Raw genomic sequence first — 27569 nt, 5'->3', positions numbered from 1 at the left:
GGAGCTTTTCATTAAGCAACATAGACCTATTTGAAGAATCCTTAAGATCTTCTGAGTACTTCAAATTGCTTCAGTTTCAATAAAATTAGTTTTAATTTTGCTATCTATAGCAGATGTGTGGCAAACATCCAGTGCTAGTGTACTAAACACAGTGCTAGATCTGTTTGTTGGAATCATAAGGATTTTATTCTGATGTTACAGTGAGTTAAGATGGTGATTTTCAGAATAAATATTCAGACATGCATTTGAACTATCTGATAACATTTCTTATTTGTGATTAGAACACACTCAAATTACTGTACGTGGATAGTTTGCAATGAGCCTAGTATCTGGAAATACATATTTTTCCCTTTTGCTATTCGGTGTCCCATTCTCTTTTTAGTAAAACAACTTTTGATTGTCTGTGTTTTGATGAGGAGTAACTATATCTTCAAATTCCAAATACAAGCTAATATACTTCTGTTGTCCAGTTTCAACAGAAATTTATGACACAAGAAAATCTGTGCATTTTGATTTTTCATAAGCTACTGTGTTTTTCAGAATCTTAACTCTTTTGTTTAAAATGTTTCCAGGTCTTCAGATGGTTTTTAATCTGTAAACCAAAGCATTTGTGATATTTTCTGCATATCTTAGACTTCATTATTTTAATGGGGTAATAAATGCAAACCTCAATTCTTACTACTTACATGGTAAAATTTTGCATCGAGTTTGTCCAGAACTGTAAAGATGCAGCTGAAAACATTTTGATCCGTGACTATTTTCAAATAGCCTACAATACAGTGAAACCCCTAACAACTTTGTTGAATATCAAATTTCAACTTTCAGTGGTAAATTAATGTGTATTATCTATACATTCTCTAATTCACATTATCTGAGAGTATTCACAAATACAGTACAATGAGCTAAAGGTTGTCAATTTTTTAATTCACATGATAGTAATATAACTTTGTGCACTTCTCTGTTGGCCTTGCTAACAATAGTCTTTTATTTTATTTAATTATAATTGTTTACATGAATCAGCAGTGAGGGTTTTTTATTTTTTACAGCACGGGATACCAGCAGTGCAGGCCAAAAACCACTTTTATTGCAAGAGCCAATCCAAATAAAAGGTAAACATGTATGTTATGTTGCAATGTTATGGTTGTTAGGGTGTGGTGTTTCCTTTTTAAGGTATCTTTCCGACTTTAGAAGTTATAAGACTTGGAGGAAATCATCTTTGAACATTAGGAGGCCCATGAGTAAGTAGGAAGTGTGTAAGGTAGTTCATGTCTTGGGCTTACTTACATACATGTTTGTGGAAAAACATTCACATATCAACTTTCCATTTGGTGTCTGTTTATTTTAGAGAATTTCTTCTGAAAATAGAGCTACTCAGAGATGGAGTGAATAATTAGAAATAGTGTTGCTGCCATAAGTGTGGCTTTAACTACCACTTTAAGCTGATAAATCACAGATAAAGCGGAGGTATAGATTTATCTCCCTTCATCCAGTCTAGTATCTCAGCTTGTCTTTCATGTTTTCAGGGATATCCAGTCAACATCTAAAACTTAGCATGGCCAAAACAGAGATTTTTGATCTCTTCCCCTGCTCCTAGCCTCAAGCCCTCCTTTCTCCTCTTAACATGGTGAAAAACAGCATCAAGTCTATTAAGAATGCTGCAGCTAAAACACCTGCTTGGCTTGTCATTCTGACCATGTCAGCCCCCCCCTTCCTGGGCTTCCCTCTTCACACCTGCAACACATACAAGCTTCCTTGTCTTTATCTTTAAGACCTCCCATAACTTAACCCTAGCCTACCTAGCTGATCTAACCTATTGTCATGTTGACTACTGCCTTATCTCCACCAGTACTCCTAGCCTTTGCTACTTACCACTTACCTTCTTCCTTAACCTCCTTTGTGCTTTTAACCACTCTGCACCTTATGCATTGGAAAAACTCCCTGATAAAATCTGAATGGTTACTACTTTATCTTCCTTTAAATCCTTTTTTAAGACTTGCCTCTGCTCCAATACCTACAAAACTCAGGCTGCTGATCCTGGCTAGACAGGTAATACTCTGCCTATTCCTCCTCTCTCCTCTTCTACTTCCTTACTTTAAGCCCAATTAACCCTCACTTCTCCCCTCTTCCCCCAACTATAGTACATGTAATTAACACATCTGTGTCAATACTTCACCCTACTCATTTCCTTGTATGTTCTGTTCACATCCTCTAACCTTCAGTGTGGGCCTATTTTTGCTAAGGAAAGATGTGTTTTGTATAAAGAGATAGCTAACTCACTGTAAAGCAAGCAAGCAAACAAACCCACAACTTTTTGCTAGTGAAGACGCATCCTTTGCGTCTTTAAATTGTAAGCCCTTCAGGGCAAGGATTCCCTCTTGTGTATTTCTATGATGCTCAGCTCAGTGGGACTATATAGGCCTTTAGGCACAACTGTATCCTAAATATTTACTGTTACAGACAGTAACAAAATAACAAAACACTGAAAACTCTTAAAGGGGGTACTCTTCACCTTAAAATTTGTGTGAAGTTTGGTGGGTGGTTGTTTTTAAATAATTTTTTAAACTTTTTTTTTATTACATTACTGTGGAAACTTAAAACTGAAATTATTTTTCAAATTTGTCTTCTATTTTGAAATATTGAGTGGATACTTTGTGAACTGTTGCTAATGCATATCCCAAGATATGAAAGTTGTTAAACTTGTTCAGGGGTTTGTTTAAAGAACAAAATTAAAGCATGCAAGAGCCATTTTCTCTGTTTGACAATTGTACTCTTCCATTCCAGTGCCCAAGAAACTCTGTGTTAGTGTCCATTAGATCCAAAGAGCAATCTGGGGTAGATCATGATGCAGCACATACTATTAGATGCTGAACATTTGCTTTAAAACAGTGTTGTAGATTAAAAAACCCACTGGATACCATAAATACACCAGAATTTTTGTAAATAAATGCTGAAATCTGTAATGCCTGTGGGTTGCTCAGTGTCAGCTGAAACCTTTTGCTTCAAATCTTCCAGAATTCGGACCAGAAGGAAGGCACAAGCGTTAACATTGAGGATAGTTAACCATTGGAACAAGTTACCAAGAAATGTGGTGGATTTTCAATCAGTTGAAGACTTTAAATCAGGACTAGATATCTTTCTAAAAGATATGCTATAGCTCCAGCAAAAGTTATGGGCTTGATGCAGAAATTACTGGGTGAAGACTTAAAGCCTCTGTTCTGGAGGTGGTCAGACTAGAATCCTAGAGGTCTCTTCTGGCCTTAATCTATGAATTGTAAATTTTCAAAGATCTCTGTTCTCCTTTAATACACCTAATATACTTCAACTGTAACAGTTCTTTAATGGCGACCTGCCTAAAATATTAACAGAAGTAAACTTAATAGTGATTTTAAAATTATAAATCACTGTAAGGACATTTATACTTGGGTGACAAGCAGCCAAGAATGGCATAACTGGAAGTAAGATAAATTTGCATTTAAAATTATATGTATTCTAATGGTCTCCTGCTTGTGCATCGGATTCTGAAAAGTTTATAGTAGAATCTCCTAGCTAGATATTACATATAAATAAGGAATGTGTACTTTTAACTGTTCTATAATCCACAAAGCACAGTATGGCAATTTGAAGAGAGAGAACTCTGGAAAGTACTAGGTGGAGTATTTAAAAAAAATAAAGAAGTGGAGGGTACAGTCTGTTTCAGTTCTGGTTTAGGTCTGAAAAGATCTGTAGCAATAGCAAAATAATTAACTACTGAGATTAGAAAATAATTTGCAAAGTCTTTGGCCACCAGTGACTGATTAGAACTTTATGTTTATATCTGCTTTTTTTGTTGCCAGAATAGCTATTTTTATTATATTAAATGTCAAAATTAAGTTAAATTACTCTGTTCTTAATAATGTTTATTTCCATTCTGTCCAGAAAATTAATAATTTTCCTATCAGAGTACCTTCCTCTTTTATTTCTCTCATTAAATGTCTTTATCCCAGAATCCCTGGCAGGAAGGAAGAATTTACATGTCTCCATTTAAATGGGGTAAACTCACGCTTTCCCATGATTTCACGTAGGGCTAAATTGTTTTTCAGGGCATGCTCCATATGACTTTTAATTACACTTGATAATGCGTTTTGTTTTTGTTTTTTTTGTTTTTTTTTTTTAGTTAAAGCAGTTCTTAAAAAGAGAGAGTATGGACCAAAATACACGCAAAATAATTTCATCACTGGTGTCAGAGCAATAAATGAGTTCTGTCTTAAATCCAGGTACAGTAGTTTAAGTGAGTTAAAGTATAATTGTCAATATATTTTTGACTTGTTCGTATGTGTTTCAGAGGTGAAGAATGGCTTAGCAGCATGGGTCACTAATCCTGACTGAAATGTCTTGGCACCGCTCCAATATACACAATAAATTGTAGACTGACTGAGCTGATGCTTCGTTTGAAAATGACTAAGCTTCAAGCTAATTGCAGTCATGGTGGCTGATGGATTCAAACTCTTTCCTACCCTTTTAAAGGGGCATTGTAATAGTTCAATATATATACTTTTAAAACAAAATGAACTTAATTTAAGTTCTCTTTCCAACAACTCTATCCTTCCTGTTCTCTAGAGTGCTGACTCTGCATGCCAAGAAGTGCAAATCCCATTAGTCACTGAAGAGAAAATGCTATCTCTGGGACAGCCAGCTTTTCACAGGGTGCACAGGCAGCCTTGTAGCAGTAGTTAGAAACCATGCAAATCTCTAAAATATGAAACCCCACTTAGAAGCCATAAGAAGCTTCATTTTAAACTTAAGGTACTTTAATATTATATCTGTTTACAAATGCTTATTATATGTTGCCAAATTAAGACTTAACTCTCACTATTATCCTGACTTAATCACATGTATCATTCTGGACTATGGTTATTGTTACTTAAATGTATATTTAACTCTCTTTAGTGTCTGTCATCCATTGCTGGCATCCATTTAAACAACACAATTCAAAGGTGTGATCTCATTTATAAAATCCTGTTTGACCTTTATTAAATAAGTTGTTTGCAGTGGTGGTGCTGGTGTTGCCATGTTTGTCCCAGGATACAAAAGACAAAGGTAGGTGAGGTAATATCTTTTATTGGACCAACTTTTGCTGGTGGAAAGGACAAGGTTTTGAGCATTACAGTGCTCTTCCTCAGGTCTGGAGAAGGTACCCTGAGTGTCTTGAGACAAATACAAAGTGGGACATATTGTTAAGCAGAAGGGTTTCACGCATAGAGATGACCCTTCTGCTTAACAATATGTCCTACCTTGTCTTTAGCTCTGACACTCAGGGTACCTTCTCCAGACCTGAGGAAGAGTACTGTAATGCTCAAAACCTTGTCCTTTCCATCAGCAAAAGTTGGTCCAATAAAATATATTACCTCACCTACCTTGACTCACTCTCCATTAAATATGAAAGTTTGGTGACTTTTATAGCAGTTACAATCTTTAACTTCTGTTTCTGCTCTGGGTCTGTCTTATCACCCTAGTATCTTAGACCAGCCAGAGGTCTTAATTAAGTGAAATCAGTTTATCATAATTTATTTTCTCTATAGGCAGATTAATTTGAAAATATATGTGTTGGCTTTTACATAGGAAGTTCTGGACAGAAATAATAGGACCATAGGTTAGTTACTGTGATAAAATCAAATTAATTCCTATTTTATATATAAACATCTTCTATAATCTGAGTGTCTTGATTCAGATGCTGGAGGAAGTAACTAGGGGGACAGCCATTTTAAACTCGATTCTGACTAACCGGAAGGAATTGTGAATCTGAAGGTGGAAGGCAATTTGGGTAAAAGTGATCATGAAATAGAGTTCATGACTCTAAGGAAAGGAAGTGAGAGCAGCAGAATAAGGACAATGGACTTTTAAAAAGCAGATTTTAACAAACTCGAGAACTAATAAGTAAGGTTCCACAGTGAGAAAATGTAAGGGGAATAAGCAGTTCAGAAAAGCTGGCAGTTTCTAGAAGAGACAATATTAAAGTCACAAAAGAAAACTATCCCAAAGTGAAGGAAAGATAGGAAGAATAGTAAGAGGCCAATTTGGTGGCATGAGGAGCTCTTTAATGACCTGAAAATCAAAAAGGAATATATAGAAAGTGGAATCATGGACCAATTCCTAACTGAGAGTACAAAAGTATAGCACAAGCATATAGATATCTGAGCAAAATCAGAAAGGTTAAGAAACAAAATGCGTTATACTTAGCAAGGGGCACAGAAGGCAGGAGGAGAGGTTCTATAAATACTTTAGGAGCAAGAAAAAGACAAAGGAAAGCATAGGTCTACTACTTAGTGAAGAAAGAGAGCTGCTAATTGACTACACCAAGAAGGCTGTGGTGTTGAATGCCTATTTTGCTTCAGTCTTCTCTAAAAAAGTTAATTGTGACCAGAATCTTAACGTAGTTTATATTAACAAAAAGGGGAAGGAACACAAGCCAGAATAGGGGAAAGAACAGGGTAGTTAATATTTAGATAAGTTAGATATATTCAAGTTGTCATGAATATGTAATGTACCTCAGGGTACTTCAGGAACTACCTGAAGCAATCTCAGCACTGTTAGCAATTATCTTTGAGAACTCATGGAGGATGTGTGAGGTCCCAGAGGACTGGAGAAGGGAAAATGTAGTACCTACCTTTAAAAAGGGGAACAAAGAGGACCTGGGAAATTATAGACCAGTCAGCCTAACTTTGATACCTGGAAAATTACTGGAACAAATGATTAAATAATCAGTTTTTATAAGCACCTAGAGGAGAATAGGTTGATAACTAGCTCCAAATTTAGAAGCAAAGGAAGATTCCCAGTGTTATATTATCACAGAAATAAAGAGGCTGCCATTTGCAGATGCAGTCAGCCTTTTTCAAGTTTCAGTGCCACATGTCTGGAGGATGAAAATATGCTGAATGCAATCAGTATAGCCAACCCTGCTCATCACTACATGTATGTCATGGACACTCAGCCTAAGCTTAATGCAATGGCAAACAGAGCAGCAGGTAAAGGGTATGAAAATGAAGGCAACTATGCTAACATTAGATTCCAGTTTGTTGGCATTGAAAACATTAATGTAATGAGATTCAGCCTGCAGAAACTTTTAGAAGTCAGCTGTACAAAAGCTTTGTCAACAGTTTCTTGTCTGGTTTGGAGAACTCTGGCTGGCTGTCATATCAAAGCTGTGTTGGATGCTGTTACGTTCTTAGCCAAAGCAATAGCAGTTGAAAATGCAACTGTGCTAGTTCATTGCTCTGATGGCTGGGACAGGACTTCCCAAGTTTGTTCCCTTGGTTCTCTCTCGTTGGATTTATAGTATAGAACAATATAGGGCTTCATGGTTTTAATAGAGAAGGACTGGCTCTCTTTTGGACACAAATTTTCTGACAGATGTGATCAATTGATGGTGACCCAAAGGAAATCTCTCCAGTGTTCACTCAGTTTTTAGAAGGTGTGTGGCATCTCACAGAGCAGTTTTCACAAGACTTTGAATACAATGAAGCTTTTCTCCGTTAGATCCATGAACACATCCATTCATGCCAGTTTGGAAACTTCTTTGGAAACTGCCAAAAAGAGCAAGAAGAACCAAAATTGAAAGAGAAAACATATTCCTTATGGATGAACAAAAGAAGTATCTAAATCCTCTATACAATCCAGATTTTTCCCAGAAACTTGCCCTCTGGGAGCCTAACAGTGTCCTTCAATTTTAAGTTTTGGAGAAATATGTACCATCAGTTTGACTGAACTATGCACCTTAGGCAATCTGTATTTAATTTCACCATGACCATGAGTGAACAAAATAAACAACTCGAGAAAGACTTTAGCTTCCAGTCCTTTAAAATGAAACAGAATCAGGCAATCAGAAGAATTCCTCACTAAGGAACCATTGCAGTCTGTCCATCCAGCTTCCCCAGCACTCAGATATTCTCCATGCTTTAGAAGGAGCAGCCTGTTGGTATCTATGAATGACTCCATTCGAACTATAGAGGGCAGCAATACAGCAGACAATTGCTACAGTGAATAGAAAGTAGTAGCCAATATGGATATGTCAAGAACAAATCATGCCAGACCAACCTAATTTCCTTCTTTGATAGGGTTACTGGCCTAGTGGATAGCAGTAGATGTGATATCTTGATTTTTAGTAATGCTTTTGACATTGTCCCACATGACATTCTCATAAGCAAACTGAATTACTATAGAGTGCATAACTGGTTGAAAAGTCATACTCAAAGAGCAGTTATCAATAGTTTGCTGTCAAACTGTGAGGATGCATCTACTGCGGGTCCTGCAGGGCTCTGTCTTGGTCTGGTACTATTCAGTATTTTTGTTCATGACTTGGATAATGGAGTGGACAGTATGCTTATATTATTTATGGAAGACACCAAGCAAGTTGCAAGCACATTGGTGGACAGGAGATTAGAATTCAAAAGGACCTTGACAAATTGGAGAATTGGTCTGAAATTAAAAAGACAAAATTAAATAAAGATAAATGCAAAATACTACACTTTGGAAGGAAAAATCAAATGCAAAATGGGGAATAACTGGCTATGTTACCCGGGGTTCTTTCAACCCAAACCTCCTGGTAACTTTTACTCTGTGCGAGGTGGTGTCAGGAAATAGATCAGGGGTGACACGGCCATCCTACTGATAGATGGCTGGCACAAACAGGACAACACAAGAGTGCTTTCACTTAAAGCTAAACTTTACTTAGTCTCAAGCACTTACATCCACAACAGGTTAGTAAAACACCCCAACCCTTGATAATTACCAAAGCTGAGTGTGGCTCTTGAGTAACACAGCAGCAGGCTTCCGGTGGCCAAATCTTCCGTCTGCCGTTGGGGACTGCAAGATGTATCCAGAGGGAGAGTCCAAAAAGAGTCCAACTACCTCAAACTTTCCCCCTTATTTACACATTAAGGGACATGTCATTCTATTACTAAAGAAAACTGGTTAAGTAGGCAGTTTCAATAGTCAAGCAAGAGGTTCCTTCTGATTATCGATTAACCAGGTGTGGGTTTTTCCAGAGTTTGCAGCGTTGAGGCCCCAACAGACATTTCTGGGGCACATCCTGCTCTTCGAAAATGCATGTATCAGCCACTTCAACACAATTTTTATCAGGAAGGATGCGGGATCAAGCTGCCCTTTCTGTTGCACCCAGAGACTCCCCTCCCCTCCTGCCTTGGTCAAACCTAAGCCTGCTGACTTGGCTAATTTACAGCTTGCTGACTTTGTTGCTTTTAGCAATAGGCCAGAGTGGTTTCAGGATCTTTACTGGTTTGCCAAAGTCTCCCCGTACAGCTAGGCAGTAGTATTGCAGAAAAAGAATTGGGAGGTTATAGTGGATCACAAATAGTATATGATCCGGTAGTGTGATGCAGTTACAAAAAAGGCAAATATAATTCTGGGATGTATTAACAGGAATATCGTATGTAAGGCACAGGAGGTAATTTGTTCTGATCTTCTTTGCATTAGTGAGGCCTCAGCTGGAGTATTGTCCAGTTTTGGGTGTCACATTTTAAGAAAGATGTGGACAAATTGGAGAGAGCCCAGAGGAGAACAATAAAAATGATAAAATGTTTAGAAAATCTGACCATGTTTCGTTTTGACAAAGAAAAACGGAGGGGGCACCTGATAAGTGTTCAGATATGTGAGGGAATGTTATAATGAGGATGGTGATCAGTTGTTCTCCATGTCCACTTAAAGTAGGACAAGTAGTAATGGGTTTAATCTGCAGCAAGGGAGATTTAGGTTAGCCATTAGGAAAAAGTTTATAACTAGAAGGGTAGTTAAGTACTGGACTAGATTAGCAAGGGAGGTTGTGGAATCTCTGTCATTGGAGGCTTTTAATAACAGGTTGGTTATCTGTCAGGGATGGTCTAGAGACTTGGTTTTGCCTCAGTATGGAGGAATGGACTTATATGATCTCTTGAGGTTCTTTCCAGCTCTACATTTCTATGATTCTATAAAGTGTATTACAGTTAAAAAAACAACCCCCCCCCCCAAACTGTTAGCCAAACATAGCAAATACCTGCTCAGCAACAGTTTTTACATAGCTTTAGACCTGTGTTACTGAAAGAGGCGGAAATGACCTGGGTATTGGACGTAATCCTTTGGGCTCTCTTAAAGTGCCACATGACCTCTAATTTTCATGTCGGTAGCTGCCAGAGAGGGAATTTGAGGGAGTATGGGTTAATTTATCCAAAGAGTTTCTTCCTTTCAGTTGCTAAGGTGTAACATTCCCATGTTGTTAATATGGGCCCACAGTTTGGATTTTGAGCCCAGGCAAATCACATTATGATCTTCAAGAGCAATTTAAAGAACACTGTATACTGATTGTATTGCCACTGGATTGTGTTTAAGTAGAAACCCTCAGCTTCCTGTCAGTTTCTTTAAACTTGCCAAGTTAAGGAAAAAATTAGGGTAGATTTTTAAACATAATATAATCCTTTTAAGGATCAGTACGTTTGATCTTTATATTGACTCTTTTATGTATAGTATGAACATGTTTTTTGTTGCAATAAACTGTTTGTTTCCATCCTCCAACAGTGATCTAGAACAGCTGAGGAAAATCAGACGACGAAGTCCCCATGATGACACTGAGGCTTTCACTGTATTTTTGAGATCAGATGTAGAGGCAAAGTAAGCTAATTTTTTTAAAAGGAAATTATTTGGTAATTTGAGTAATTTAACTTTGGTTATATGAGAGAATGGTATAAGATATAATTTTAAAAGGTTAGCTTTATAATGAAAAGGGCAGTAATATTTTTCCTTCTCTAAATGCATTTAAATGTTTCCGTTGTCGTCGTAACTCGGGACAGGATGCAAAATTGAAGGGTCACATTGTAGAGATCCAAATTGAAATCTAACTCTCCCCCTACACTGTCTTATCATGTGAGATTAATCTGGATGGATGTCTTCCAGAAGAAATATTGATAAGCCATTATGCTACTCTGGTATTAATGAAGGCTTGGGTTATGTAGTCAAAAACTTGAAATTCAAAGCATTTTGTTTTATAACATATAGTGTGTGGAAATCAAAAGGATTTCCAAATTATTTGTACTTTCGTGCAGATCTCTAGAAGTTTGGGGAAGCCCGGAGGCTCTTGCTAAAGAGAGAAAACGGCGTAAAGAAGCAGAGATAGAATACAGAGAAAGTAAGTGTTGGATTTTCAAATGTCTACAAAATGCTTTATCAATCACTGTTAACTTCAACTTCATACTTCCCTGTGGGAGAATAACACATCAGTCACTTCACCCTTGTATGAGTGTCTAACATACATATGTTTTTGTGGTATAGTGTGACCATGAGAAATGTGTGTATTGTTAATGTACACAGAGGAGGTGTATGTGATGTGTTTAAATGAGTTAATCTTAACTGAACATATCCTTGCTTTTGTGGATTAATTTGTAGCTATTGTTAAACAACCTGAATGGTTTTTGAGGAAAGTTTTTTTTTTTTTTTTTTCTTTGTGAGAATTTACAAAAATACCAAAACCAATTCAAGCCTTGCCTTTTATTTGTTTTATGCTATTTGAACTACTGATTCATGGTACCTTATCTTTTGTAACTTTAGTCTAATGCTTTTAAAAGTATGTATTCTGATGATCCACTCTTTCCTTTAAAACAGAATTGTAGATTTATTCATAATGTTACAACAAAACTCAATCAATTCAATATTTACAATAGATTCCATTTTTCTCTTGTTGGAAGCACTGGCCTATTAAAATAGCAGAAGCAATATTCGTTGAGGTGGTTGTTTCAAGTACGCAATTTTAAAATTAGAGGTCTGTTGTAGTTCATAGAAATAAGTTTACCATTGAAAAAGCTGGCCTGATCCTGCAAACACATAGCACCTTTGTAACTTAATACATGTGTAGTCCCAATGAAAGGGAGGGGTACATGTCTGCAACTGTTTGTAAAGATCGTAAGAATTGAAACTGTTTTTAAGGATTTTAGCCAAATATTGCAAAGTTGGAGCCTGAAAGCTTAACAACTCGCAAAACTTTCCAGATCTTAATGTGAAAGCGAGACTGTAAAAACTGAATAAAATCTCAGTGGTACCATGCTGTGATACGAGTGTACATTTACTGTATTAGAGCACTGTCCTTTTGAAGTAGGAATTGCCTATCAGGCTGACCAGTATTGTCTCATTATTTCCTTGTATTCCCATCTGCACCAGTCTCTTCTCTCGTCTTATACGTGGATTGTAAACTCTTTGGGATAGGGACCCTCTTTTTGCTCCTTTTGTGTGCTTATTGAAATGGGGTTCTGATCCATGGCTAGGGCTCCTAGGTGCCATGGTAATACAAATAATATTTGTGACAGAGCAGCAGTGTAGGAAAAAGGGTTCTGAAGTTGAGGGTGCTGAAGAAATAATCTGGGGTGAGATCCTCACATATGGTCTGGTCCCTTTACTTCAGGTAAAAGGGACAGAGCTGGATAGAGGGTCTCTAGAAACCCAGATCTGGCTAGGGGACAAATCCTTCAGCACAGCAACTGTGGAAGACAGCTGTAAGGCTACCTTCCAAGGACCCTCTTGCAAGCTCTGGCATGTGAGATGTGTCAGTAGTCAGGAGAGCTATGTCGGGCAGAGTCATAGCACAAAGAGCTATGGAGATTGTGGGGCAGCACTGGGGCAGACTGTTATTTATACAGATCCTCCCCAAGGCTCTCTGTGTTATGTCAGGGGCTGTGGAATATCCCAGAACTGGGAGGCTGCAAAGCTGGTTTAGAGCCACCATAGTTCCCTTCTCCCTGGCCTGTAGATTGTGTGGCACCTCTTAGAGATGACATACAGACTCTCACCACTAAACTTAAATTATTTTTCAAGATGTGATGAATCAACTAAGACACCTATCAGCTTTTTGGTAAAGATAATTTTCAGTTTCAATTCCAATGCTAAGTATTTACCATGTTATGCCGGGGTACTGTTAAGAAACAGATCCTTTAAGAAATCTAAATTTGACCAGATCTGCCTGTTTAATATAAATGCATTTATATGCAGTAGCAAACTTACCTGAGTTGTGTAAAGAAAAAAAATCTTGAAATCCTGAAGTTATTTTCAACTTCTAAGTTCTGCGTGTAACTAGAGTTGTCTTATTGCAGATCTATTTAGAAACCAAAAGCTATTAAAGGAGTACAAAGATTTTCTTGGGGATACTAAGGTAAGAGATCATTTAAATTCCTTTGGTAAAATCACCATTAAGGTGTATGTGTGGTTGCTTAGAGCATATTTCTGAGAAAAAGAATGTGAGAAAAAAAGTATAGGTGGCCTTACAAGATTTTGGTGAAATGGCCTGTAATGTATCTGTTTTATATCATTCTGATTGTAATAGAATCTTAAACTTTTAAAATACTACTTAAATGGATTCTGATATAATCATAGTATAGCCCATTTGTAAGAGCTGGTTTGTGGATCTCCTCCTCTGCCAGATATCTAATCACAGTCCCATTGTGATTCCACCCCAGACCTGTGACAATTTGCTGAATGTGTACAATGCACAAAGTTAATTATATAAAATCATATTCGTTGATTTTTTCCATTTCATTTTCCCTCCATCTGTTTGAACAAATCTCCTCAGCCTGTTTTGGCTTTCTTGCTTCCCTCTCCCTAAGCAACCTAGTTCAGAGAGCTTCTAACTCCAGTCCTGCTGAGTGATACCTGACACTTCTTTCTGATGGACTCTGGTTCCTCTCCTCACTCTATTTATAGTTGCAGTGGCCCCTCATGGAGGCTGCTATGCTTGCTTAACCTCCTTTACAGCTGTTCCTACACTGTCTATTGAGCTGAAAAGGGAGTTGTCAGTATCATGTGAATAACCAAGAGCTCCACAGACCACAGTTTGAGAGCTTCTGCACTAAAACTAGGTATCTTAGTTATGCATGAGACCAAACTGTAAATCTAGTGAGCTGTCCATGATAAATTACTGGATTATGCAGAGCTATACCTCAGCTGTTACAGGGATTCTAGTACTACATGATATTTTAGGTGTATGTGGTGTACACTAGACTACTGTTAGTCCCTTCATAAAACCTGGATTTAGTTATATTACTACTTCATTGTTTCAGTTTAGCAATTTATTTTAGTATTCTCTCATTTCTGTACATAGCCACGCTCCAGCACAGGCACTATGTTGCTCAAAGGACCAGGAAAGGTGGTGATGGTTGCTATTTGCATGTAAGTTTGAAAAAATAAATGTTTTGTAAATGCAAGAGTAAAAAATTGTATATCCTAGAAATGGAAATAGTCTGTATATTTGAGTTACAGGTCCTAGTGTTCTCTGCAATTCTGCAGCTATAAAATTTGCTGAAGAGCCCCCATTGCTGCAGCAATGTGACCCAGAAAACAACCTTTATTTAACAGAAATCATGGGCAGATTTTTTTTTAAATGGGTGCCTAAAATTAGGCTCCACGTCCATTTTTAGGCATTTCGTTAAATAAATGGCATGACTTTCCAAAGTGCTGAGACTTCAGCAGCTCTCATTGAAGCCACTGATAATGTAATAATAAAGCAAACCTGAAAAGCAGCTAAAACATTAGTTTCACTCCTCTTTCTCTGTAAAATAATAAAACAAACTACAGCAGTTAGGTTTCATTAAGATTTAATTATCTTTAGGAGATGCTACAGTACAGCTTTAATATTCTGTGGAGTATTATAAATGTAAAAAAAAAAACCTCTTATCAAAGTAAGTGCAGTATTTGTTTTTAAAAACATTACTTTCCAATGTACATAATCTGTAATGGATCATCCTGTTGATAGTAAGAATTTAGCAAAATTCTTCTCTCTCCAGAGAGAGAGAGAGAGTTTAGTCTGTAGACTCAAATCTTAGTTGAAATTAATAGATTTATTTGTATGTCTTGACAAACAGAGGTTAGGCTCCTTTGAGGAGTACATTCATCTATATTTAGAGATTAGAGAGACTTCTTCCATCTTTGATCAAAGAAAGGCTAGACTTTCGAACCTGGTCAGCTAGACAATTAATGATTAAAACAGCAACCAAAATTCTTGAAGGTGAATGGCATAGGCAAACACTTTTTATAGCTCATGCTCGTTCCTGCTCTTGTATGATGTATAAAGAGAGCTTCATGTATTTTGAAACAAGTTTATTTTTGTTTTGTTTGTGAACTTGAAAAATGTCAAAGGGTTAACTTTTCTGCTTTTGCTGGAGAGTTTCCTTAAGGTCCCCATCAGTAGAAGGGGAGGAGTGTTAAATTTTTCACAAAGATGATTTCTTCTTCAAGTATTTGTCAGGAGTTTGAGTTAAGTGAAACAAACAGAAATCCTACCTTTAAATAAACCTGACTGAAAACTATCACTAGTTTTCTACAGAGTTTACCCACAAGACAAGGAAGTGAAGACTGAATATTTCTAATCAAAAAAAAAAAAAAAAAAAGAAAAGACAACCACGCTGAAGAATAAAACTTTTTAGATGAGCACAGTGGATCTTTTAAACTGATTCACTTCATTTTTCTAAAAAGTGTGACTCTTTCCTCAGATCCAGTGGAAGGTAATACATGAGTAAAATAGCAGGAACTATTAAGAAAACAGTAATTTATAACCCCAAGAGAAAAAGCTGCAATTTGATGGGAAGTATCCCTGAATTTGTTTACAGCTCCTTCTGCTTTTTGTTCAGGGAGAAAAAAGGATCAGGAAAGTAACTTCACTGAAAATAGCTCTTCTCTATCATTCAAGAGATTCTATTATTAATTAATCTGAGCCTCGAGTTTGCTCTGTTAAATAAATGTACAATAACCACTACTGTGTGTGTACGGGGGGAAAGAGTGGCCTGTATTATGCACCCTTCCTTTTTCTTTCCTGCATCAGGAAATCATGTACAAATCTTGCCCTTCCTCCTTGGAATTGGGCACAGCCACGATCATGGCACTCATGACCTCAAGGGAACCCCTCTGCAGATTAGGGGTCTGCAGTGGGGTGGAAGGGATGGATACCTGCCAGGCGGGGACAGTTGTTAGGATGACATGCATCCTCCCTTCTGCAGCCCTGCAGAGAATCCCTGAGAGGATAATTGAGTAACAGGCTCTTATCTCTTATGTGGCGCTCTTTCCGGGCGTTACGAGAGCTGCAGTGGCTAGTGGGAGAGCCTGGTAGTTTGTCAGGGACTTGGGTGGTGGGGTGCTAGGAACCAGAATCAATGCAGAGGCACAGGGCTTCCATGTAATGGGCCCTGTCCTCCTACATGTCCTCAGCATGGATCTCTGAGATTCAGCAATACAGTAACTCCCCACTTAACTTCCTCTTGCTTAACATTGTTTTGATCTTACGTCCCTGCTCAATTACTGAACATGCTCCATTTAAAGTTGTGCAATGCTTCGCTATAACGTTGTTTGGCTGCCTGCCTTGTCCACAGCTGGCAGCCCCCCTATCAGCTCCCCTACGCTCCCCCCGCCCCACAGTGCCCCCTGCCCTCCAGTAGACCCCGCAGATCAGCGCTCTCCTGCGGCAATCAGCTGTCTTGCGGCATTCAGGAGGGAGGAGCGAGGACGCGGCGCGCAGGCTCCCCTCCTCTCCCCTGCATCTTGAATGCCGCAAAGCAGGTGATTGCCACGGGAGGGAGCGGGGAGGCTGCACGCCGCGTCCTCACTTCTTCCTCGTGCCCCCTGAACATCGCAAGCTAGCTGATTGCCTTGGGCAGGAGGGCGGACGCAGCGTGCAGCTTCCCCTGCCTCCTGCCCGTGGTAATTAGCTGGCTTGCAGTGTTCAGGAGGCAGGGGAGGGAGGGGGAGCCTGCGTGCCATGTCCTCGCTCCTTCCCCCTCCCTCCTGAATGCCACAAGCCAGCTGATTGCTGCGGGCAGGAGGCAGAGGAGGGAGGGGGGAGGAGCGAGGACTCGGCATGTGGAGTAAAGTGGGGGGGAGAAGAGGCAGGTTAAGTGTGGAGGCTTGGGGGAAGGGGTGGAGTAGGCGGGCCGAGGGTTGAGGCCCCCCCACGCCCCGTGCTTGCAGAGTAGGGGAAACTGCTGCTGTGCAACATGCTTCTCCTAGCCTACAGCACCTTCAGCCTCCTTGCGTGCCTCATTGTCTCCAGTGCCAGTGGGCTGTGCCTGCGTGGGGTAAGGCGGGGGCACCTCCCAACTATAGTACTGTACTGTCTAGCAAAAAAAAATTTCCCTGGAACCTAACCCTGTTATACCAATAAAATAAAAACCAGCAGGATCTTATTAAAGGGGAAAAGGCAAAATACCACATTTATTGTGTATACAGAAAGAATCATAGTAAGCAGTTAGTTATAGCTATAACATTCCATTCAATCTCATATTTATTCACACATTCATTCATACAAACGCACACACACACAGGTTCTGCAAGGTTGTTATCATAGTTACCAGCCTTAGAGTTGCTCATGCCAAGCCACTGGCCAGGTGGCCTGGACATGAGGAGGGAGCAGGGCCTTGTCAGATGCTCATCTGATGCTCCTGGAAGTTGGTTTGCAGAATCAGACCCCAAAGTTCTCACTTTCTAGAGTCCATTTTTATAGGAGTTTCTTCCTATGCCAGTCTATGGGAATTGCTTCATCATGCTGTTGCCGAATCAATCAGCAGATGGCACATTCCTGACAGCTCCGTGCTGCCAGATGTTATCTTGTTCTTTGGTTCTCCCATTCTTGAGTCTTCTGGGTGGATTCCAGTCTGCCCACCAGGGGTCCTCTGGTTATTTCCACTTGATGCCTTCTTCAGCCGATGGACACTGGATTCTTAGGCTGGCACCTCCCTGATCATTCAGTTATTATTCACACCAAGCATCCATCCACATACATCCTCTATCTCTATTTTAATCACAATTGTTAATACAACAAAAGGGCGGGGAGTCTCTGGGTGCTGTTTCTGTTGTTACAGAGTATTGCTTTGAGTCTCTCTCTGTGTGAATTGCTTTGAGAACAGACTCTGTCTTAGAATGTACTAACGCAATTAGCAGCTTGCAAGTTTCACGCATAGAGAGAGAGAAACAGTACCAAAAACCAAGAGATCTCTTAATTAGTAATACCCTGGAATTTAAACTATGGGGACTCAAACTCATTTCTGATTTTAATACAGAACTTCTTTAATATGGTCCAACAACCCCCCGCCACCATTTACATTCATTCTTATGGGGAAATTGGATTCACTTAACATCGTTTCACTTAATCGCATTTTTTCAGGAACATAACTACAACGTTAAGTGAGGAGTTACTGTATTTGGGGGCAAGCCCTGTCTTACTTGACAAGAGCAAACTCTGCCCCTCACCCCCAAACGGACTGATGTGTTGCATTCCTTACAGAGATTGCTCTGCCCCAATGTAATATTTTACTTTGTGGGAGAACCAGCTGAGAGAACGCAGTGCAACTACATTCCTAGACCTCTAACAGCAGATTATATCTGTGCAAAATCACAGCAAACAAAAGCTGTATTTCAAGCTCTGTTTGAGAAACATGGGGAGAAAAATCAATATTTGCCTAATAGAAAAGAACAATATTAGGGAAATACATTTTTCATTATCTGGCTTTGTAGTGGGTATTATACTGTCAGGCTAATACTGTTACGGTTGAGATGGCACTTTCTAAAATAATGTTTACAGTGGTTTATACTAAACTTTTCCAAAATCTTACCAATTGGGATGAAATTTATCATGTGTGTTCTCATTCTAGAAGTTTATATTGGAAAGATTGAAGGAATTGTGTTGTACCATTTTCATATTATCACTGCACTGAAAAACACAATTTTTCATTTAAAAATGTTCAGATGCATTATTTAAAATTGCAGTTTGTGTTTAAGATTGTTTGCCATGTACTTGGTATAGTACTTTATGGAGTTTTAAAAGACTGAGAAACAAATCATGAACAAATGAAAGCCAGTGGTGTTGTACCTTGTTTTTCTTATAGTTTGTGTGGCTTTCTAGCTAAGTGCACATGGATCTGGATAGCCATACAAACACCAGACAGTTCTTGATGTTGGTGACGTTTTGGGGTTCAACCCAGACCAGTAAAGGGTTGTCACTGCCTATACTTCAGCTCTGGGTGCCCTAAATGCTATCCTGCTGTGGCTCTCAGTCTAGACACCAACAGCCAACACACAAGCATGCAGGTTACACCCTGGCTTCCACCACCCAATTACTGTTTGCAGAGTGACCCCAACACACCCACAGTCTGAATTTCCCCCAAACAGTCTCCCTGCAGTGTCCAGCCCTCTCCTGGAACACACTCAGAAGCTGAGTTTGCCGCTCCTTTAAAGAGACAGAAACAGTAGTTTAACCGTGCCTTAGTGAGTCACAGCTGAAGATGCCAAATTCAGGCCGAACTGCTGAGAAATAGGGCAAACACAACCCAAAACTGGTGGTGTAGTTTGACTTCTATTTTGGGCGGGGGGAGCAGGGGCCAGTGGGGCTCGAGCCACCTCCACACAGTGGAGTCCAGGGAGGGAGTGCCACCTTCACCCCCTGACTCACCTCAGCAGGCCACCCAATTTGTCTGGGTTGGGGTGGGGGTGGGGGAGTGCAACCAAAAATTATAACTCACGGGAGGGGGGCTTAGCTCAAAAAGTTTGAAAACAGCTTAGGGGGTAGGGACGGGGTAGCTGGGACTGTGTGCACATGGGGTAGCTCAGGGTGCAGGGAGGGGATGGTTAGGGGCTGTGTGCAGATGGGGTAGCTGAAGGTGCAGGAACGGGGTAACTTGGGCTTTGTGTACATGGGGTGGCTATAGGAGCAGGGAAGGGGGTGGCTAGGGGTTGTATGCAGGCAGGGTGTAGTTCATGTTGCAGGGAGAAGGGTAGCTGGGGCTGTGTGCAGGCAGGAGGGTAGCTCAGTGTGCAGGGAGGGGGTAGCTGGGGCTATGTGCTAGGAGGGCTCCACTGCGGCCCCTGTTTCCAGAGGGGTCTACCAGCCATGGAGCTGGGTCTCCCCACCCCAAGGGGCTCTTACCAGCTGCCTCTGAGGGAGCAAAGGGGCTGGGAGCTGAGGAGCAACTTCAATCTGGGGCACCAGCAGGAGATGAGGGAATGCCTCATCTGCCTGTTCCGTGGCACCAGCCAGAGCAGCAGCTGCCCTGCACTGTCCAGCTCCCACTTCCCGCCTCCGACCTAGGAGAGGAGATGGAGAGGAGGTGTGGAGCTGCCCCCAGCACTGCCTTGTTCTTGTGCTGCAGTTTTGGTGGGGGGCAATGCCCTCCATGTCCCCAACGCTGCCCATGGGCTCAGCTTGGGGTTCTGGGCTTCAGGCCCGTGCCTCCTGGCTTCAGCCCCATGGAGGGCGCTGGGGATCAGGGCTTCAACCCCATGCCTTCCGGCTTCAGCCCCGTGGGGGTGCCAGGGATCAGGGCTTCAGCTGCAGGGCTTCACAGCCCCCTTGAAAGGGCTCATGGACCCCCAGGGGGCCACGGACCCCCGGTTGAAAACTGCTGGGTTAGATAAAATGTAAAACAAATTTATTCTATCAAAAGAGATGTTTTAAGTGAGTTCAAGTATAAGAGATAAAGATAAAGGGTTACAAACAAAAAAAGTTAAAACACTCTTTTTACTGCCTAAGACATAACTTAACAAGCTACAGTCTTTGTTTAAGGAAGTTTCCTCACCAGTCTTCCTTTTCCAGCAATGGCTGACTAGCTCTTAGTCAGGATCCTCACAGAACCCAAGATGCTTGTCTCCTCAGGTGAAGGATAACTTAAGGGTTCTCTGCCCATGTCTTTATAGTCCAGTAAACCTTTAAAAGTCTCTCTCTCAAAGTTCATTGTCCCTGTTTCAAAAGATAGGAAGGCTTCCTGAGGATGCAGTCTTCATCCCCTCTTCTCCCCTTGAGATTGTTAAATGATTACAGCCATGCAAATCTGCGGATATCCGTGGACCATGTTTGCGGATTGGATGCGGATACAAATTTTGTATCTACACAGGGCTCTATAAATGATCACATTTTCCCCTCTTGCCCTCCTGATGGCTTTGTTTGCCTGGCATGCAAATGTTCCTTTCTTTGTCTTTGGTCACATCTTTCTCAATTTACATGGGAGACACATTCAGGCAGCCGGAACCACATTCCTTTGGCTGGAAAAAACCCGTTGATCAAATCCCTCTGACATGCATGGTTTAAATGCATTTCAGTCATACACATCCATGTAATCCTTTTGTGGGTTGATCATTAATATTCTTGTGTGATGTATGTATGATAAATGAGTTTAGTTTTCCAGTGACACATTACATAACATCTAGGGATGTAAATACCATTTAAAAAGTTAACCGTTTATTTAAAAATATTTAATTTAAACGGTTTACCGTTTAAGCGGCTGGGGCTGCTCCTGCTGGCCGGTGCAGCTGTTAATGGTTAAGGTGGGTTAACCAGTAAGACTCATGCTTACTGGTTAACATTTTACATCTCTAATGGCATCTCTGAGATATAGATTATAACAGTGGTGAATTGGGGTACACTGAATTGGTCAGGTCAGCTGAAACTCACAGTTAGATACCAGGGAGCTCCTTTCCTTCTGGCGTAATGATGCTTTTAGGGTTGCAATGGCTCCTTAGTCTACTTGTGCTTTGTCATGCAGATCTTTAACGAGTAGCTCTCTGAATCTCCCTGCTCTGTGTTTACTGTCTGTAACCCAGACAGCACAATAATACCTAGATCTTATGTAGCTCTTTTCACAAGTAGATCTCAAAGCATTTTACATTTGAGGAAAAGGTTTAGCCATTATGCTGGGTGCTGACATCTCAAATTTGGATGCAGATTTTTGCATAGTCCTCAAATGTATTGTGTCCTCACAGGTTTCAGAGTAACAGCCGTGTTAGTCTCTATTCGCAAAAAGAAAAGGAGTACTTGTGGCACCTTAGAGACTGACCAATTTATTTGAGCATAAGCTTTCGTGAGCTAATGATGAAGTGAGCTGTAGCTCACGAAAGCTTATGCTCAAATAAATTGGTTAGTCTCTAAGGTGCCACAAGTACTCCTTTTCTTTTTGTGTCCTCACAGACGTTCCAAACCTGGAATTTGGAGCAGTGCTGTAAAATGTCATCAATACTGGTGGGACTCCTGTGTCATCTTAGAAGGCAGGAATCCTGCAGCTTTACTACATCTTCAGATAAATAGATTAGCTCCTTTTTTCTTTAAATGCAAAAAATTACATTGCTACAAGAAGTCAGGAAAATGTGGTCATGATTCCTACAGCAATTTGTTTGCATTGCTCATTAGTGCTAAAACTGTGTTGCACTATGGATAGGAAGAACAGCCTTGTAATTAAACATAGGACTGGAAGCCAGGAGAACTTAATTCTTTTCACTTTTGCTACAGGTTTCCTCTGTGACTCTGGGTTATTTATTAATCTGTCTGTCTTCCCATCTGTAAAATGTGGAATAATACTTCCTTAATCTGTGGGCTGCTGAGACTAAATTAATGTTTGTAAAGCATATTGAAATCTTTGAATAAAAAGCACTATAGAAGAAAATTTATTTAGCGCTTAAATAACAAGATGATAGGCACCTTAGGAATTCCTTAGATAAGGCCTTAAAATTAGCATCATATTCAGTGGTATGTGCAATCCTGTCTATGTCCAAAAGGCAGATTTATGGTTTCAGAAGGAAATATAATAATCAATGTCTTGGTTTTTGTTTGTTAAAAAACCATAGCTATAGCATTCCATTAACTTTTTTGTTTATAAAGGATTAAAAAGCCCACATGGCAGTGTCGTTTTGAGAATTCCAATTTTGAACGTTTTTCATTACCAGTAATTTAAGAAGTTGTAACACTAGAAGGGACCGTTATGACCCTTTAGTCTGATTGACTGTATAACACAGAGCATAGAATTTCACCCAGTGTCTCCAACAGCTAGTGGTTGAACTAAATAATATGTTTTAGAAAGAAGCTTATATTTTAGAAATACACTTGCCAACGATTATACTACTGTTGTTATTAACTGCTGCACTCTGGTCCATAGAAGACACAAATATCAACATGGTGCTTGCCCGAGAGAGCTTGTAATCTAGAAAGCATCTTTAGAAAGAAAGCACCCTGGGACACTCAGAGGGGAGGTGTTCATTTAATTTTTTCTTCCTAATGTAATATTTTTTCTCCCCCAACCACCCCTTTGTATCTTGGACGGAACTTAAGTGAAATGAGACTGTGAGGTTACAGCTGGCACACTGAGATTGAAGGAGGGCTTTATACAAGAAGGCGCACAAATATAAGAGGGAGGGAGAAAGAAAGAAAGAAAAAGAGATTGCTGAGGCATGTGCCACTGTGCTAAGGATGGACTAAAACAGTGGTTTTCAAACTGCTGGGTCGCGGAACGTAAGGCACTGCGTTGCAGCAGCTCTGGTCAGCACCACCGACCGGGCCGTTAAAAGTCCAGTCGGTGGTGCTGTCCGGCTAAGGCAGGCTAGTCCCTACCTGTTCTGACACCACGCTGCGCCCCGGAAGCAGTCAGCAGCAGGTCTGGCTCCCAGGCAGGGGGGGCCATGGGGCTCTGCGTTGCCCCCACCCCGAGCACCGGCTCCCAGCCAATGGGAGCGGGGGTTGGGGGACGGTGCCTGTGGGTGAGAGCCGTGTGGAGCTGCTTGCATGTCTCCGCTTAGGAGAAGGACCTGCTGCTGGCTGCTTCTGGGGCGCAACGCGGTCCGCGGTGCAAGGAGAGTCAGGAAGCCTACCTTAGCACCCCCATGGCACCACTGACTGGGAGCCGCCCAAGGTAAGTCCTGCCCCAAACCCCTGCCCCAGCCCTGAGCCTGCCCCCCAAACTCAGAGCCCCTCCTGCACCCCAAACCCCTCATCTCTGGTCCAACCTTGCAGCCCTCACTACCGCACCCCAACCCTCTGCCCCAGCCCTGAGCCCCTCCCAAACCCCTCTGCCCCAGCTCCGTTGGGTCATCGGCATAAACAGTTTTCTTCAACTGTGTCGCCAGGAAAAAAAGTTTGAAAACCACTGGACTAAAAGATCTGACATTTATAAATTGGGAAGTAGTTGTGCAGTGTCTTGAAGGTGAGGGCAAAAGATTGCAACTTGCAAAAGTATAGCTTATGATATGCAACTACTTTAAAAGTCGTGTGTTCCAAAAATCCTAGCTGTATATTCCTATATACTCCACTTAATTGAAAATGTTTTTAATCTAGTAAATATTGCAGAAGATGTGTACACATTCACTATATTTACTAATCACTGATAAATTGACTTTCGGTGAAATTTAGTTTCCTTATTTGCTGATGGTAACATATGGTTGTACAAAATGTCTTTGATTTCACTGTGATGATTTAAAATACTGAATGTTAATTTTCATATAATATTGCTAATTCAGCTTTCTTCTCTCTCCAATCTTAGAAATGGGTTGAATTTTTTCTTTAAACTACTCGCATGGGTTTACACGGGTTCTGCAAGCATGTTTTCAGAAGCTATACATTCTTTAGCAGACACTTGCAACCAGGTGAGTAGTGCTTCTATTGCTTCTTTATATAGAAGTTATATAAACTTCTATAGTTTATTCATAAACTTCTGTTCGGACAGTTTTTTTTTTGTTTTTTTTTTTAGATTAAACAGCCTTTGTTTCCTGATTACACCCAAGTGGAGAATGCTACAAAAATATTTATACTATTATATTAAACATGTTCTTAACTTCTGTTTAAATTGTTGCTTTAAACTTCTTGGAGCTAGAACTAATCAGATTTATGTGAATTAGTTTTGGATGACATTGTCCTGTCTGGGAGTGGATGTTTCTTGTGAAATTACTGTAATTTGAGCTAATGTGTTTTTGTTTCTAATGCTACATATGAAAAATCAGCAAGTTGGATCTAATTTTATTTAATCATATTCTTTAAAGTTAGAACTAGTCTCAAAGTTTTTAAGACTTCCTACAGATGTGTTTTTCCTTTGCATTATGCAGGCTTTGCTAGCATTGGGCATCAGTCAGTCTGCAAGGACACCAGACCCAAGTCATCCGTAAGGCCATTGTCTTTACTGAATGTATCTTGTGGAATAAATAATTACGTTTCAATAATTATATATGGGCTTAAAATCTTTTATTTCTTGTGTGCAACCCTCTTTTTATTTAAAGGATCTGTTGTAGTTTCTGAATAGGAGATGAACCATAGTTTTTTTCCTTTTTGTTCCACCATATTAATCCAGACAACTTGAATTATTTTAAGTAAAATAGTGGTACTCGTATGTATATCCAGTGTTTTCATTTTTTCTAAACTGAAATGAATAACTTCCAGTTTTACAGTAGAAGTAATAGGAAGCCACATTTTTCTTACCAAATTTCAAGAGTTCTAAATGGTCATGACTTGGCATGTTGTTTTGACATGGTAAGCTTTGAAACTTGTATTTCATTTTCATTGCTATTAGGAAGATGCCTTTTTATGGGCCCTATCACCTTTTCCAGTAGATAGCTATACAGTATGCTGTTCATAGTTCTGATTTTTTTCCTGTCCGGATGGCAAGATTTGGGCAATACAGTAGTAATGAGACTGCATTTTCCCCCTTCCCAAAAGACACTGTTTTTAGGAAGGAAACCCTTTGTTGAGATGGTAACAAGAAGTTCTTGGCATAAACACGCTAGTTTTAATTTGTATACTAATAAGGGATTTAAGGTTATGTTCTTACTACTTTGTAAATTTTAAAGTAGTCTTACAGATATACTGTGGTTCCAACCTAAATTTTAGGTATTTTCACCTCCGAGGGTCATCTAGTTACCTCCTGGATAGTAATTAAAATATTCTGCCTTGTTTGGGTTCACAAAGTCAGGCAAAATTTTCTTCAACTCAGAATCTGAAGTAGCTTCAGCTAAGGCTTCTGATTTATGTTTGTTTACCAGATTCAGCCATCTCAGAATAAGATCCTTTTTTTAATCAGGATCCCCTTTTCCCTCAAATTATGCCCCTCACTTGCACCGTCATCTCTTTTGCAATGCTGCTAAGCAGGAGTGGCATTTAACACAATAATGTATTATTACGATGTCATTTTAATTTTACCAAAAATATTTAAACCTGCAAACATTGGGGATTTGCAGTCAGCTGAACTATTAAGTTTTATGGTATTAATTTAAAGAAAATGAAATTTGTAGACTGACTGCACATGAAGATTTCAATTAGAAGCAGCATTGCAAGGCAGTGTAAATGTTAGCCCATTCTTTAAATACCTGAATGAATTAAAAAAAAATTAAATATAATTTCATTAATATAGCCATGGTACATAATATTAAAGTAATACAACTAAATCTAAGTAGCCTGTGTGGAGAAAGGATTAGAAAAATATCGAAATTAAATAACATTTACATTGTTTGTTTTATATATATTTTAAAGAAACTGGATGTCCTTTTCCATCAGTATTTTCTTGGATTAGATTTGATTTTAGCAACTATATTTTAATTAGCTATCAGGAGCTCTAGTTTATCCTTTATCATCAAGCATCTGAATATATTTTTAAAGTGGCAGGCATCTTTTCCTAAGCCACTTTTTGTTTTCACCCAGGTATGGCTTCACAAATATGCGCTATATTGCCTCCCTAATTAGTGGGGTTGGCATTTTCATGATGGGTGCCGGACTTTCCTGGTATCATGGAATCATAGGCTTACTTCATCCTCAGCCCATGGAATCTCTTCTTTGGGTAAGTCAATTTTTTTCTATTGGATTTTAAAACTATGGGTGGTAGGGATGGTTTAATGTAATGAAACCTCAGTATCTGAAATACCTCGACACCCTGAAACAAAAAGTTTGAATCCTAGCAGGGTTAACCAAGCCATCTGAGGTAGTATGTTCAGTGGAACTCAGTGTATATGCGTGAGGTTATTTAAACCAATTTCCTCTCTGTTTTGCATTGACACTGATACTTTAGTCCATTTTTTAAGAATATGGGGTTGTCCTGGTGCCCTTAGCCAAAAATTTCCCTCTCTCTCCTTATACTGGGTAGTGCATTATAATCTGGTTGGTTGTTCAGTCTTCTGTCTGCCACCTAGAGATGCAGCATTGCAGTTGTGGGTAAAGTGATTCTTGTATGTAAAGTTCTTTTGGAGATTTTGGGATGAAAGCTTCTATATAAACGTGAAGCTATATACATTCAAATAATAAAATACTAGTAAATTTTTTTTTTATACTTACAGGCTTATTGTATCTTAGCAGGATCACTGGTGTCTGAAGGAGGTATGCAGTGTCATGAAATATTTGTGTTGCTTTATTCATAAGCTGATGATGCAAGCTCAGCAGTCTGTGGTGATAGTTTATTCAGTTTTTGCTTACAGAACTGCAAAGTTTTGAGCTCTGTTGTTCACAATTGCATTGATGTTTGACATCCTGGAAAACTTTTTCATTGCTTTTAATTTACTTGTGTTCTATTTAATCTTCTGCTTCAGGCAAAGGAAGGAAACTAATATAATGTGGTGTGTGTCTGTGTGTGTATGTATATTCTAGGTCTATAGTCATCTTATAGGATGTGAAAAATACATATAAGAATGTCTGATACACAATCTGAAAAAGCAAGCCATTTGCCGTTATGTGACAGTAGTATTCATCAGTGGGTTGGCTTGTGTGTAGAGAAGAGTGTATGGGTAGGGCTTCTCTTTATGAATTGCCACTGCTCACAATACTGATGGCCAGAAAACTTTCCTGGTGACAATCA

The 27569-nt window shown here is 39.7% G+C and overlaps 1 protein-coding gene and 1 pseudogene across 2 annotated transcripts in view; both read left to right on the top strand.

Annotated features, from left to right (window-relative positions):
• The window catches only part of SLC30A9 (solute carrier family 30 member 9), a 53959-nt gene that overhangs the window by 7549 nt on the left and 18841 nt on the right, over positions 1-27569 (top strand). Inside the window, exons 3-12 of the mRNA XM_084627593.1 lie at positions 1047-1109; positions 4154-4253; positions 10543-10635; positions 11067-11149; positions 13101-13159; positions 14105-14172; positions 24282-24384; positions 24841-24896; positions 26426-26561; positions 27055-27094. Coding sequence (XP_084483719.1) covers positions 1047-1109; positions 4154-4253; positions 10543-10635; positions 11067-11149; positions 13101-13159; positions 14105-14172; positions 24282-24384; positions 24841-24896; positions 26426-26561; positions 27055-27094 — 801 coding nt within the window. The remainder of the gene's footprint in view (positions 1-1046; positions 1110-4153; positions 4254-10542; positions 10636-11066; positions 11150-13100; positions 13160-14104; positions 14173-24281; positions 24385-24840; positions 24897-26425; positions 26562-27054; positions 27095-27569) is intronic.
• Positions 5372-8429, top strand: LOC311519416 (phosphatidylinositol-3,5-bisphosphate 3-phosphatase MTMR6 pseudogene; annotated as a pseudogene). The gene has a single exon. The product of its transcript is annotated as a phosphatidylinositol-3,5-bisphosphate 3-phosphatase MTMR6 pseudogene (transcript).

Source organism: Lepidochelys olivacea (genome assembly GCF_965140295.1).
Source record: "Lepidochelys olivacea isolate rLepOli2 genome assembly, chromosome: 4".
In the NCBI taxonomy this organism is placed as follows: Eukaryota; Metazoa; Chordata; order Testudines; family Cheloniidae; genus Lepidochelys; species Lepidochelys olivacea.
This window is presented reverse-complemented; position numbering and strand designations above follow the sequence as displayed.